Source organism: Convolutriloba macropyga, chromosome 10, assembly GCF_964194025.1.
Source record: "Convolutriloba macropyga chromosome 10, txConMacr16.3, whole genome shotgun sequence".
NCBI classification, from domain to species: domain Eukaryota; kingdom Metazoa; phylum Xenacoelomorpha; order Acoela; family Convolutidae; genus Convolutriloba; species Convolutriloba macropyga.
Window position 1 is genome coordinate 9,242,831 of NC_134477.1, and position 14,712 is coordinate 9,257,542.

Here is a 14,712-nt window from a genome sequence, read left to right on the forward strand (position 1 = left end):
CAACTTGTGAGATAAAAAAGCCAGGGAAAAGTTTTAACTTTCTGAGACCAGGTTTCATATTGTATATCTAAAAATATGCGAAGAAATGTATTAAGTTGTCTTTTGCTATTTTCTGCTAGCCCGTTCGACGAGTTTGCATATGGTGTGCGTGGTTTAATTTGTACATTATATAATCTACAAAAATGTGTGGATTCACAATTAATGTTTTCATTTCCAATAGCCGTAGCTAAAATATCGGCAATTCCAAACTTAACTATTGAATGGTCAAATAATACTTTTAATGCATGAGCTGCATCATTTTAAGGTGAGGGATGAAGAACAACGTAATGTGTGCATGCATTTACTTTGACGTATGTAAAAGAAAGAGTTTTCGTCTGAAGGCGGAGAAATTGGTCCCCTAGTGTCCATGGCAAAACGTGGGTAAAACTTCTAAAATTGGTTGTTGCGGGGTCAAAGAAGATTTATAGGCAAGGACTGTTTTTCATATCTTGTTCAAGGACTGTTTTTCATGTTTTAATGTTTGGGAAATATTAATTTTATGTTATTGTAGCATAAGTTTTCTAATCAGCTTTATGGAATTTTGTTAGGAGTAAAGAGATTGGCAAACAATTTTTTGGTGTTTTTTTTGTGTGTAAAACGACAATTGATTTGATTCATTTAAACTCAGATCTTGGAAACGACAATAATACTGCGTAGTAGTCCGTTCATTGCTCCTATAGTTGATGTGGGATTAATAGAGCGGTTTTTTCATCTTCTCTCCACGGTAGAATTTGTCGCAATACGGAATCTTATTGTTGTGTTTTCAATATAAACGTATCTGTCATTTCTGTTTTTTCATCATAAAAACAGTTATAAATTTCAGGTATGAAGTCGTCCGTTGCGGAAGTGAGATTTTTATACTATTTATCAATTTTAAAAAATTGGCATTTTGTGAATCGGAATTGAAAGGTTCTGTTTTTTTGTTTAGTTCGACGTCTCTGTGTTGTGCTAACGGGTATGTTTCCAGTGTATCTGATTTGTCTTATCTGTTTGATTCGTTAATTTTGTGTGTGTTCTAGAGGTTAAGCTTTTGCTTTGTAGTCGTAGTATGAGACGGAGAGATAAAGATTATTTTCTATCTGTACTATAAACTAGTTATCTTTTATTTGGAGATATATCGGGAAGTGTGTTGATTCTTTAATGGAGTCTGTAGTTACTGTGTTAATGTACTCCTTTGATACAACATAGTGACACTGTTTTGGTTGTCTATGTTAATTGTGTGTCATGAAGAATTTTTTGAATCCGGAATTTCTACTGTTTTCAATCGATGTTCGTCCTGTGTTGTCATCGTTTGTGAGAGACTTAATAAATCCGGAAGTAAAAAATTTTTCCTTTCCGGCTAAACTTGATGTAAGTTTGGGAATTTCATTAGAATGAGCTGAAATTCGTAAAATCTTGGATTTGGCATGTTTTTTAATTGTTTGTACAAGAAAAGAAAAGGCTTGTGTCCTGTGTATAAGATAATAAGGTGTTTTGACCCTTGAATAAGGTATTCGTATTCAGAAAATGCATAGATTATAACTGAGCACTCTCGAAGAATGGTGGATAGTCGAAGTTTAGTTTTGGAAACAACACGAAAAACTGCGCAAGCCAGGTTTTATTTTCTTAAATGAATTTTTAGAGGAACTGCAGCGCCGATAACGTAGTTATAGGCATCGCATATAATATGAAAGGGTTTTTTTCAGAATTAGGAATAGCAAGGCGTAGTGTACCGTCTGTGAGTTCTTTCTAAACTAATCTCAGTTTTCCTGGAGATCTGGCGTCGATTTAAAGTCAACTGTATCTCTGAGTTGGAGACAGAAAGTTTACAATGTTACTTGTAATTTATACATGTGTTTGGAGATAAATGAGAGAACTCCAACAAAATTTTGTATTCCTTTTTTGTTTTTTGGTTATTGTAATTTGAGAAATCCATCATTTTTTGATTTGAGTGGTAAATAAGACTGTTTTGAATCTGGTGACTTAAGAACTATACTGATTCTAAACGGAAGAATGATTTATCTTGAGCGGCTTTAAGATTTTCTGTTTTTAATATTTTGTGAAGTTTATATTGTGTTATTATGTGATAAGTTTACAAAATTGTGTCTGTTGTATTAGTTTGTATGAAAACATCGTCCAGAAAAGTAATTATTTTTTTTGGCAAGTTAGTGGTATGAATATGATGTTCATAAACGATGAGAAGCCGGCTGGGCCGATGGAAATACCATAGAACAGTCGTTTAAAACAATATTGCTGGCCTGCGATAACCGAGTTAGTTAATCATTGTGAAGATTTATCGAATGGCATTTGGTTATATATGTTATTCATGTCGGCTGTTGAGAAAACCGGTCCTTTTTTGTGTAAGGATAATTTGTATTGGCTCTATTGGCCAACTCTATTTAGTTTCATCAATCGTCTTTTTCAATTGACGAGCATCTAAAAAAAATTTTGAGTGTTTTTACCTGTCTGAGTATATTCACGGGATTAATAAATGTGTTTCCTGTAGTTAAAGAATCTGTGTTATGGGTGCAATTATATCAAAATGTGTCGGTATGTCGAGTAAGTGTTGTACTTGTTGTTTTAATTGTAACGGTATACGAGTAGCGCGTTGTTCTTTGTAGATTGGTGTAGAGTAGTTTTCAGAGGTAGATTTAGTTCAACCCTGACTTTACCTACATCAAACTTAGAGGTGGCATAGCAGATTTTGTATGGAAAAAAAGTTGGGCTAATTGTTCAAACTGTTTTTGTTTTGTTTTCGTGGGATCAAAAATAAACATCTAGAGGAAAGTTTTCTCTGTGTCTGCGAACAGAGAAGTTTCAAATCGTTTTTGGAAAATTTTTTGTTGTGCTTTGTACTCGCTTACATGTTGTTGTTTTAAGTTCAAGCAATATAGCTTTTTAAGTGTATCTCATGTACCATGTGTGAGGTAATTTGCTGTGTATGCATCCATGAATTCTGTGAGTTCATTGATGCGATATCTCGTTGTTTGTAGGTTTTTTAATGAAACATCTTGTTGTGTATGAGTCCTCTAACAAGTGTTAGTGGATGATTTAAAACATTTTGGATTTTTATTTGTATGAACGATTAGTAATCATATTCTAGGTTGCTAATATTCATAGTAGGAAAGAACATAATTTTTGTAGTGGTATGAACGAGAAGTTAGATTTATAAATTGTGGGTCCATTTGCGTAATTGCTTTTGTGTATTCATAAGCAGTAAGTGAGTAAGTGAGATGTTCAAACGGTTAGAAATACAGTATATTATTTGCAATGACTTGAAATATATGTTAGTAATACGGTGGTGGTTTTGTTGAAGTTTCACAGAGTTTTAGAAACTTCTTTTCATAATTATGTTTTGAACATTTTATGGAATCTACATATTTTTCTGGTAATGGTGTCCCTAGAATGTTAATTGTTGTGTTAAATACGTGAAAGGTCAATGTAAAAAATATTTTGGTGTGTTTTTTTGGACAAATCTTGATGTGTTTTCAATGCAAGGTTGTGGTATTCTTTAATATCGTTCCAAGTGTTGTTGTTGAACACAATAAGTGTGGCTCACAAGTTTATTAAGAAATCAATTTCAATATATGGTGGTGAGATCGTTCTAGTATGATTGATGATTGTTTGTTTTGTATAGATTATGAACCCAATATTGTTTTTACCGGATGAAGAAAGCGACTAAAACAAGTATTCTTCAGTGGCAATATTATGTTCTTCCTGACAAATTAAATATTCGCCTTGCGCGTATTGGTTAAGTTCTAAGAGCAAATCGTTAAACTGCTGTTCCAGAAACTTTTTTTCGGAATTGTTTTGTGTTTCTGTTCGTTCGTTGTTAGACGTTGAGTCGTCTTTCTGATCTTTACCTAAAAGTGAGTTAATATGGTATAGGATAACCATTTGATGTCCTGCTTCTATTTCAAGAAGTGTCTCGATTTTCTCTACTATTGCTTCTTGAACGATACAAAAAAGGTAATGGCTTGCCAGTCATGTTATTAGACGTGACTTGCTTGTTTGGAATGTTTTGGTTACCTTTCATAGCTTGGTTAAACGTTTGCTTTTGAAAATTAGTTTTCTCAAGTGGTTTTGTGTATCTTTTTTTGGGAAATGTGGAGATACTGTGTCCTGATTGTGAACATTTGTTTTACAAAAGTTAGGGAATAGCCGTTTTGCTTCAAAATTTGGATCATTTGAGTACTTGTGTCGTACTACGTTGATCCCATAAGCAATATCCTGTTCCATCGTGTGTACATCATCTAATCTACTGTAATGTTGTCTATATCCATAAATAAACTATTTATTGACGGAGAAAGAGTGGAATTTGTGTTTATTTTATGTCTGTCAATGTGTTCTCGTGATGTCTTCCTGATGTAGTTTTTCTACTAAACGTACAAAAGGAAGATTTGGTTCCAATGCTTTTGACCTGCGGTTAGCTACCCCTTTTAAGAGCTTTTCTGATTAATTGCGGATCTAATGCTTTAAAAGTGCATCATTAATTTGTGCATTTCTCACTTCTGGAGCATTGTTAACGTAGGATTTTCTAGCCATTTGTACGATTCGAAGTGCTTAAGTTTATTTGTTCGCCTGAAGCACGTGTGATACTTTCTAAAATAAATCCGCTTGTGTTTTCGGTTGTTGGTTAAAAAAGGTCTTTTGAAATTCTCGGCAAAAAACGTGCCAGTTCTTTTTGATTTCTAGTGGCAGATGTGAGTACCCCCTATTAAAGCTGTTTGTATTATGGCGATTCGTTTAAGAATTCAAGCTTCAGGATACGGTGAGTCAAGTGGTTCTGGTCCTGCTGTGGTTACCATTTTTGCTGTGATAGCATTTTTCTTCTGTAGTATATGTTGGATCAGTACCATCAAACTGTCTTTAATGACTATTGCGTTGGTACTGAATCTCGTTAACAAAGATAAAATGTTTGTGCGATTTTTCTAACAATCTTTGAAGGTGTTTGTGTTGATGCGGCTCAAAAATAATAAAGAGTTGGAGCTTTTGTTTGTTTGTTGATTGTTTTGTGAAGTTGACTGTCTAATAAAATTTTATAATTGTGGTTTGGTTAAAAGGATATTTTGATTATTTTTTGATGCTGGTTGAGTGGACGTTATCAAAATGACATGATAAGTGTTATAATTAACCAAGTTTGTCTTTTTAGGCGTGGTAAAAGTGTGTTTACATTAAGTAGAAGCGGTAAAAATGTGTTTATTGGTTCCGAACTGTGTGTTATCTCAGTCGAATTCATGGGTTGCCGATTTCTTTGATTTTGGTAAATGTTAGTGTTCTTGTCTGTATTCTCAATAGAATTAACATTAGTGTTCTGGTGATTATTACTATTATTTTTATTGTTTTTATTATTGTTATCATTATTATTATTATTATTATTATTATTATTATTATTATTATTATTAATATTATTATTATTATAATGTTATTATTATTATTATTATTATTATTTATTATTATTATTGTTGATATTATTATTATTACTACTATTTTAAGTATTGCTATAATAAAAATTATCATTAAAATTATTATTATTATTTATATTATTATTATCTAAGTCTTTTAGTGATAAAGTGTTTTTTGAATTTGCAGAAAAAAGTGTTCCATCATCTGATGTGGAATTAAAATCAGTTTCTGTGGTTTCATTTTAAATTGAATCCATGGATTGTGAATGTATTTTAGTCTCAAAGTTTTGCTCAGTTGGTGACGCCTCAACAGATGTATTTGTATTTTCTGTGATATTATTGAATGTTAATGCTTGATTTTTGGCGTTATGGTTTCGCAATTGAATCTGTACATGGTCAATTTTTAATTTTCTTTTTATCTCTGATGGTTTTTTTAATGGTTATTGAGTTTTCGGGAAACCAATCTGGATCGTAGACGTATTGCAGTGTTTCTGGTAGTTTATCCAATAGTTGAGGACATGTCTCTGCAAAGCGTTTTGTGGCTGACGATATATGGCGTACTAGGCTATTACAAAATCTATGTATGAAAAACCAAGATAAAAGTGTCAGAGCATCTAATATCTCTTCTTCCGGCAGTTCTGCGTTTTTTACTAAGCTAATTTATGTGTTTATAAGGTGAGAAAACCTTCGATTTCCTGTCTAGCAATCTTATGTACGCTTCTTTTCGTGATTGTACAGCGGCAAAATTTAGTGTTGACACTGGTCGTTTAAAGATTTCAATTGCTGATTTTCTAAATGCACCAGCTCTATCAGATGGCTGTAATTCTTTGTATACTCTGTTGAGATATTCAAATAAAATGGCTGATAATGGATTGAATAGAGTGTCATGTAAGAGTGAGGTATAAACATCAGTGAGAGGGCCACAGATAAAAAGAATTTTGCCTTTTGTGAGTTGAGTTCCACAGATCTCAAATAAATATGAAAGTAAAGCTATTTGTGAGAATTAAGAAGCCTTATCAGGTACGGAGAAGAGAGACTGTTGCACAATACTGCATCTAGAGGAGAGGCTGTTCCTTTATTAGTACTGGCGTTTAGGTTGTTGTGCTGTATTTAAAGGTATATTTGATTCATCCTGGTATTGATAGTGTGATACGTTGAAAGGTTGGATATCGCGCAAAAAGCGTTTGTTCTGTTGTGTGGGACAACTAATTGTAGTTCATTGGGTTCTGCGTCCAATTGTGATGACGTTTGGCCAGTGCGACGGCTCAATTTGTTTAATTTTGAGTAGTATCACTTATTTTGTTTTATTTTGTTGGGATTGTGCTTACTTTTTGTTTCTAAATGTTAGTGAGTATATAAATATAAAAGTATAAAAGCTGGCACTAAGATTTTCTTTTAACAGGAGAAGTTGTGTTTTGTCTGTGTTCCTTTTAGGGTCAAAGTTTGTTTACTTTTTGGTCGCACCAGTTAAGGCAGACCCTATGTGGACTCCTTCTACAGCCTTAAGGTACAAAGATTTAGGGCTACTTATTTCTGCGCGCGAAGTAGGCTTATCTATATCTCTCAGACTAATCGAATCTATGAAACAATGAAGATAAACTTCAATTATAACGGTGGTTATCAAGAGTGGCACCGGAGTCAGGGGTATACATATCGTGCAACTACTCTAGTGATAAAGTGTTTTTTGAATTTGCAGAAAAAAGTGTTCCATCATCTAATAATGTGGAATTAAAATCAGTTTCTGTGGTTTCATTTAAATTGAATCCATGGATTGTGAATATATTTTAGTCTCAAAGTTTTGCTCAGTTGGTGACGCCTCAACAGATGTATTTGTATTTTCTGTGATATTATCGAATGTTAATGCTTGATTTTCTGCGTTATGCTTTCGCAATTGAATCTGTACATGGTCAATTTTTAATTTTCTTTTATCTCTGATGGTTTTTTTAATGGTTATTGAGTTTTCTGGAAACCAATCTGGATCGTAGACGTATTGCAGTGTTTCTGGTAGTTTATCCAATAGTTGAGGACATGTCTCTGCAAAGCGTTTTGTGGCTGACGATATATGGCGTACTAGGCTATTACAAAATCTATGTATGAAAAACCAAGATAAAAGTGTCAGAGCATCTAATATCTCTTCTTCCGGCAGTTCTGCGTTTTTTACTAAGCTAATTTATGTGTTTATAAGGTGAGAAAACCTTCGATTTCCTGTCTAGCAATCTTATGTACGCTTCTTTTCGTGATTGTACAGCGGCAAAATTTAGTGTTGACACTGGTCGTTTAAAGATTTCAATTGCTGATTTTCTAAATGCACCAGCTCTATCAGATGGCTGTAATTCTTTGTATACTCTGTTGAGATATTCAAATAAAATGGCTGATAATGGATTGAATAGAGTGTCATGTAAGAGTGAGGTATAAACATCAGTGAGAGGGCCACAGATAAAAAGAATTTTGCCTTTTGTGAGTTGAGTTCCACAGATCTCAAATAAATATGAAAGTAAAGCTATTTGTGAGAATTAAGAAGCCTTATCAGGTACGGAGAAGAGAGGCTGTTGCACAATACTGCATCTAGAGGAGAGGCTGTTCCTTTATTAGCACTGGCGTTTAGGTTGTTGTGCTGTATTTAAAGGTATATTTGATTCATCCTGGTATTGATAGTGTGATACGTTAAAAGGTTGGATATCGCGCAAAAAGCGTTTGTTCTGTTGTGTGGGACAACTAATTGTAGTTCATTGGGTTCTGCGTCCAATTGTGATGACGTTTGGCCAGTGCGACGGCTCAATTTGTTTAATTTTGAGTAGTATCATTTATTTTGTTTTATTTTGTTGGGATTGTGCTTACTTTTTGTTTCTAAATGTTAGTGAGTATATAAATATAAAAGTATAAAAGCTGGCACTAAGTTTTTCTTTTAACTGGAGAAGTTGTGTTTTGTCTGTGTTCCTTTTAGGGTCAAAGTTTGTTTACTTTTTGGTCGCACCAGTTAAGGCAGACCCTATGTGGACTCCTTCTACAGCCTTAAGGTACAAAGATTTAGGGCTACTTATTTCTGCGCGCGAAGTAGGCTTATCTATATCTCTCAGACTAATCGAATCTATGAAACAATGAAGATAAACTTCAATTATAACGGTGGTCATCAAGAGTGGCACCGGAGTCAGAGGTATACATATCGTGCAACTACTCTATTAGACTGACTATAGCTAATGTAGTTAGCACTATATATAAGAGAATAGTGTCTTCTCAGTCTCTGATTGGCTGCAGGTGTACATCCAGTATTTCTGCTGCTACAATCTTTTCGATGAAATAGAATTGAGCATTTTAAAAACAAACAAAACGATTTTTGTTTTGAATTTGTTTCTGATTTTTGATGCTGAATAGCATGCTGAAACAGTTTTAGATGTTTAAAACGCATTCTCTCCTCCCAAATGATCTCAAAGAAGTCAAAGAGAAGTTTTCATCCTCTCAAATAGGTTGTTAACATTTTAAGCAAAATTCCAGATCCTAGCTTTAGTTGTGTGTATTAATTTTGAAGTTTTAATGAAAACAAAGAACAGAGGTGAGTGGTCCGAAAATTCTGTCCAGCCATTTTGCGTCAAAATTTTTGTGTTCTTTCTACGTCATAGGGTGCTCGAAGTGATTGATTGATGCACATGAAACAGCAAAGTGTTCCCATTTTAGTAATTGTGGAAAACGACGCCATTCTGATAGTTTTTGGAAGCTAACTCTTGCAGATAATAAAATATTATAATTTCGTGATATTTATTAAAAAAGAAAAAAATCAATTGGAGCCTATTTTCTTTTTTAGTTGACCTCTGTAAGCAAGTTTTATTGAAAATCAGAAGAAGAAAAAGAAGAAAAAAAATGAAATTTTCAAGGGAATTTTTGTTATCAAATGAGTCTAAATAGCAAACATTAATATACTGCCTTGTGCATGTAAAGTTGCCTACAGTTTCTTGCAGACAGTAAACAATTATTTGAGTTTTTTGTAACGAATATGTCATTCCCAGATTGAGGTGCCAGACAGAAGTGACCTCTGATCAGACCCCAGACCAACGCACACAGTGTGTCTCCAGACCGAGATTACAAGGTCTGGGATATGGTTCGAGCGCAGAATAGTCTCACCAAAGGTCACTTTGGTCTGGGGATGGTATGATCAGAGGTCGCTTCGGTGTAGGGATGGTATAGTCAGAAGTCACCTCGGTTTGGGGATGGTCTGATCAGAGGTCACATCCGGATGGTACTGGTCTAATCGGAGGTGATTTCTGTTTGTGTTATTCTGATCAGAGGCCGACTCAATTCGAGCGCATTTTTTCTTTAGATGTTTTGTATTTATTTTTTGAGAGATGTTGGCTCTGCCAAGAGGCAACAGAAACAGCATTCTGATCAGAGACACATCTAGAGTCTGATAGCTCTGATCAGAACCAAAAGGGTCCAATTGATAGCAGAAGTCGGTCACTTTAAGAGGAAATTTTGGTTAACTGTTGACCACGACGTTTCTTATGGAAAGCTGTCTAGGTCCATCCATTGTGTCAGGATTATGCACTAATGATATACTAATTAAACTTTTTTCCCCAGCAGTTGAGTTTTCTTCCCATTAGCAATGCTTTTAGAATTGGCTTTTCCTTGGATAATATTATTACTGCAAACATTATTTTTTTGAAATGAATAAATTATAGCAAAATTAACGAGATTGGTTCATTGGGACAACCATTCACTGATTAGACAGAGGTGACTTCGGGCGCACAAAAGTCTGATCAAAAATAGTTCTGAGCGAACAATTGTCTGGACAATGGTCTGGGTTTGGTTTGGGCCATGGTCGCACAATCGTCTGAACAAAAGTCTGATTTCGGTCTGGTCAGAGGTTATTTCAGTTTGGCAAGGTATGCTCACAGACAACGTCGAGTGCACTCCGAGCGCTCGACGTAGCCTCGGAGTACGCTACGTCTTAAACGATAAAACATTTACATTTATCTACATTGGAAACAAATGCAAAACCAACCCTGTTGAGAGCAAAAAACTTTCTCTGAGAATTGACAAATGGTAACCTGGAGTCATATTTAGCTCATTAAGTCATGATACGCCAAGATATTGTTTTTAAGACAAAACCAATATTTTTGAAGCAAACTCTTTGCCTCTTTGTTGTAGCAAAAATGACAGCAATAAAAAACATGTTTTTCCAAAAACAACAACGGACAATAAAATTTTCTTTTTTTGCTGTTTTTTTTTGTTTTTCTGATTATTAGATGAGCTAAGTTCTGATTCATTCTTTTTCCTGAATTAAATTTCCTAATTTTGACTTTACATAGCACCTGAAATGACTGAGGCTACAATAACTTATAATTTCAATTTAAATCTTCTATTACGTATCAGTGAGAGAAATTAAGAACTGATTATTGTTCACGAATGTTTCTAAAATTCTGATAATCTCTGTCATCTAGCTTTAATTTTTAAGATGTCTGTCGAAAAATTTGAACAGTTTGGCTATTTTTCGGTTCATAAACTTTTGTTACGCCCAGTGAAATGAAACTCGTTACAACTTGCGATGTCATGCAAGATCTTTATAACTCTTGCAGAGCTTGAAACATCTTGTCAAGATCTTGACAGGCAAATATTTCTTGGAACACCTTGATAAGATCAGAGGTGATCTTATCAAGAAATTTTCTTGGCGTAACTTGATAAGGTCTCGATAATTCTTGACACATAGAAAACTTTGTTTGTAGGCAACCTAGAGTGAGGTGGTGATGTTAATTCCCATGAAATTAAAAGCCTGGAATTAAATAATAATTTTATACTTCGGCTGCTTGCTCTTCTAATTCAGGACTGTCAAACACAATCTCGTAAACTGGAGTGAAGGGAGATCCAGAATCAATCTCGTCTTGAATTGCATCTTGGATCGATTCAACAGAGAATAGCCAGTCAGGTCTTTCCACCTTCCAGGAATAGCCAAACTCATGATGAAGTGTAAGTAGATCTGTCTCCGAACCGAAGGTGGTGCCATCTAAATTATAGTTGGGTTCACAGATCGAAGTCCCAGACCAAATAGACTCGGATTGGATAACCTCTGATCGAATGACCAGAGGTCGTTTCAGGTTGGAAGAGTCTGATTAGAGCTAGTTTCGGGCGCTCGAAAGACTGGACAATGGTTTAAAGTTTGGAATATACGTTCGCACAAATGTCTGGGTACTTGGTGGGGTACTCCGATTAGTTTCGGTTTTGGTTGATTTTTTTGTTACCAGAAGTGGTTGTAGTTTGAGGCAGCCTGATGAGGGGTGGATCCGAGCCCGCACAAAATTGCGAGCGTTCGAAAGACTGATCAAGATGATGCTTTTCCCGATAAATTATAACCATCTATAATTTACAATTTGTTCGCAACTTCTCAATTGTATGTTTGCATTAATTCTAATGGCTAGTTTCACCTCTTATCGTGTTATGCAGACCATAATTAGCGCAAACAATTGTTCACACGTTGTTGTGAAAGAAAAATGGTATAAGGCGGGGGGGGGGGGGTGGGGTTCCAAAACTTCAATTTTAAGCAAAGCTTGCCTGCTGCTTGAAAGTCATCAGAGGTATTCCCATTATAAACACCCATAAGTCCTCTTGTGTAGTTGTTGAACGTTGGAGGCACTGATATTAGCAAATTTAGCATATTGTTGACAATGTGGACAGCCAAAATCAAATTGTTTTCCAAGAAGTGGAACTTGAACGTTTTTCCTTCGTCAATCTCTTCGATCTCAATGTCAGAGAGTATGTACTCTTTGAGTTGTCCAAGTTGCCGTTTCTATTTATTTCTCCCATACATAGCAAACAGTGTTAAAATTTATAAAACTTTTCATTAAAAGAATTTTTAAATTTTTAAAATTTTTTAAGTTCTATAAGTTTTATAAGTTTTATAATATTAAACAACATTATAAAACATATATAAATCCTAATCCTTATATATATATATATATATATATATATATATATATATATATATATCGACAATGTCTTTGTTTTATTTTTTAGTATGACCCTGAAAAACAGAAAAAAAATCTTATATGGCCTCCTCTGAATGATTATGAGGAAACCATACATGAACCTAGTATGATAACCGAGAATCACACCTTTTCCTCCTCATTCTACTATTTTTAATTTCTATGGATAGGGCACCCCTGATTTTATATTCCTTGCTATCACTTTGTGATAAGAAATTGACCCTGAAATGCAACGAAAAATGAAAAATCTTTATTGCAACTTTGGCTTCCAAATGAATAAATTGTGACGTAACTTTGACTCCAGGTTATTCTTGGTAGCAAAAACTCTAACTCTAATTCTAAATCTAACTCTAACTCTGAAACCAAGTTATCTATAAATGCTCATTTATAAGAAATATGCAAAAATTATCTTGCACATACAATCAAAATCAAGTTCTAAATAGGCCAGCCAAGTTTATTGTATTAATTCAGAGCACCTGAAAAACAAACAGCAGACTGTATATGCAATATATTTAAATTAAATGCCGTCTGACTACATTATAAGGGATTTTTGGCACAAGTGAAAATGTCATAAATGACCTTGAACAATTTTGTAAGGTTTTTTACAATTTCCTCCCCAAAATGAATGTAATATTTTCTAATTTATGTATGATTCTTGTATGACTTCCAGGACCTCCTATATTATCCTTGTACATCAACCACGAAAATAAACTTCTATGACCTTTTATGATTAATAAAAAAGATGTAAAACTTTGTATGAAACCAAGAAAAGTTATATGACTGGAACAAGCGACTTCAAATTTTAAAAATGACTTGACTGCATGTTTTTCAGCGTTTTTTTAGGAAAACCAAATTGGAAGGCCGCTTTTATATTAGAAATTTCAAGATCACTAAAAAAATTGAAACCATTTAACATATAAAAATGGTTGGTCGGGATTATTTATCCAGAGGATGCGAAGTGTGAACAACAATTATGCGTTTGAATGAAAAAAATTTTTGGATAAGAGACTAATAATCACTGTTATGTTCAATAAAGATCAGTTTTATTTCTTTTTTTCTGCTTGCTCAAATAAAAATCGAGGCTGCTCAAGATTTATAGTTTTGAGTAAATTTTTCAAACAAAAGCAAATTCTAGAGATCGTTCTATCCTGATCTGCAATTTTTCATAATTTTTTTAAATGACTAAATATTGATATTAGAACCTCACAGATTGCCAACCTGGATCGTTATTTTCAATTAGAGTGCTTAAGCTGTCCATTTATTAAGAACCGTTTGCATTTAACAGTATGTCGTGTTCTGTATGTCAAATTGTATTACTCTTTCAGCCTTTTGTTTATACTGAGGGAGGAATTTTTTAGTAGTGCAAATTTCGGTTTTTACCGCATTTTTTTAATTATTCTGCAAAATTGAAAAGAGCTAGTAATTTAAACAATTGTATTACATTACGTTAATGTGGAAATTTTGTTTTCATTTCACTACATTCGAAAGGATATTTTTTCATCAAGAATGCTCAAACTCCAATTATCGTACGGGAGAAAAAATGTGGTTTCCTAACATGACCATCAACCGCCAGTGTGAAATCTCCATCTTCAGTCACGTGACATTCCAAAATAGCCAGATCATATTTCAATGCAATACCGGAAAACACAGTTCCATTGCCTAATCTTCTCATGCTAGCTTGAAAATGTGTCGGTTTTTCTTGGGAAGTTATCAGCATTGTGAAAACACCCAGTCCCATAAATGGATATCTTTTTCCATCAATTGTTTCAAAATGAGGATCTCCAATGTCGAATCTTACAGGACGTGTCCAATAGAAACCAACAATTGTCTTCCTCTTCTTTTTAAACTTTTCCAAGCACTGAGGACTGTTAGAAGGGTTTTTGCTACAACATTGGTCAAAGGGGTTCAAATCGCTCCAAAAGTGATTGGGTAAATTAAGGACTGAGTTGAGCTGCCTGTGCATTCGACCAGATATATAAGGACCTCGAGGATGGTTTGTATCATCGAGTAAAGCTCCATCCAAATAACAACATTGGTTTGAGACCAATATGAAACTTCAAGGCTCTTTTGTTTAACAACCATATGTCGGGAAACTACCGTGATGTTTCATCATGGGTGGTGCCAACACAGATGGATATAGGCTTCTACCATTTATCTTTGAAAAAATTTGCCAATCAGATATATCTTGGTACAAAAAACATTAAGAAAACGAGCGGTTGAATTTAATCATTTACCCCACTTTTTGTTTTGTATATAGAAGATTGCATACAAAAATTGTTTGTCATAGGATTGCACCAAAAAGCTTATCTTGTCAAACGATG

The 14,712-nt window shown here is 34.2% G+C and overlaps 2 protein-coding genes across 2 annotated transcripts in view; both read right to left on the reverse strand.

The window, feature by feature from the left end:
* The window catches only part of LOC142347905 (uncharacterized), a 522,468-nt gene that overhangs the window by 203,570 nt on the left and 304,186 nt on the right, over positions 1–14,712 (reverse strand). The gene's annotated exons all lie outside the window — the stretch shown is intronic.
* The window catches only part of LOC142347907 (uncharacterized), a gene marked incomplete at its 3' end in the record, with an annotated part of 78,699 nt that overhangs the window by 11,427 nt on the left and 52,560 nt on the right, over positions 1–14,712 (reverse strand). The window contains exons 5-7 of the mRNA XM_075399069.1: positions 13,947–14,445; positions 11,961–12,195; positions 11,210–11,415 (exon numbers count right to left, since the gene is read on the reverse strand). Coding sequence (XP_075255184.1) covers positions 11,210–11,415; positions 11,961–12,195; positions 13,947–14,445 — 940 coding nt within the window. The remainder of the gene's footprint in view (positions 1–11,209; positions 11,416–11,960; positions 12,196–13,946; positions 14,446–14,712) is intronic.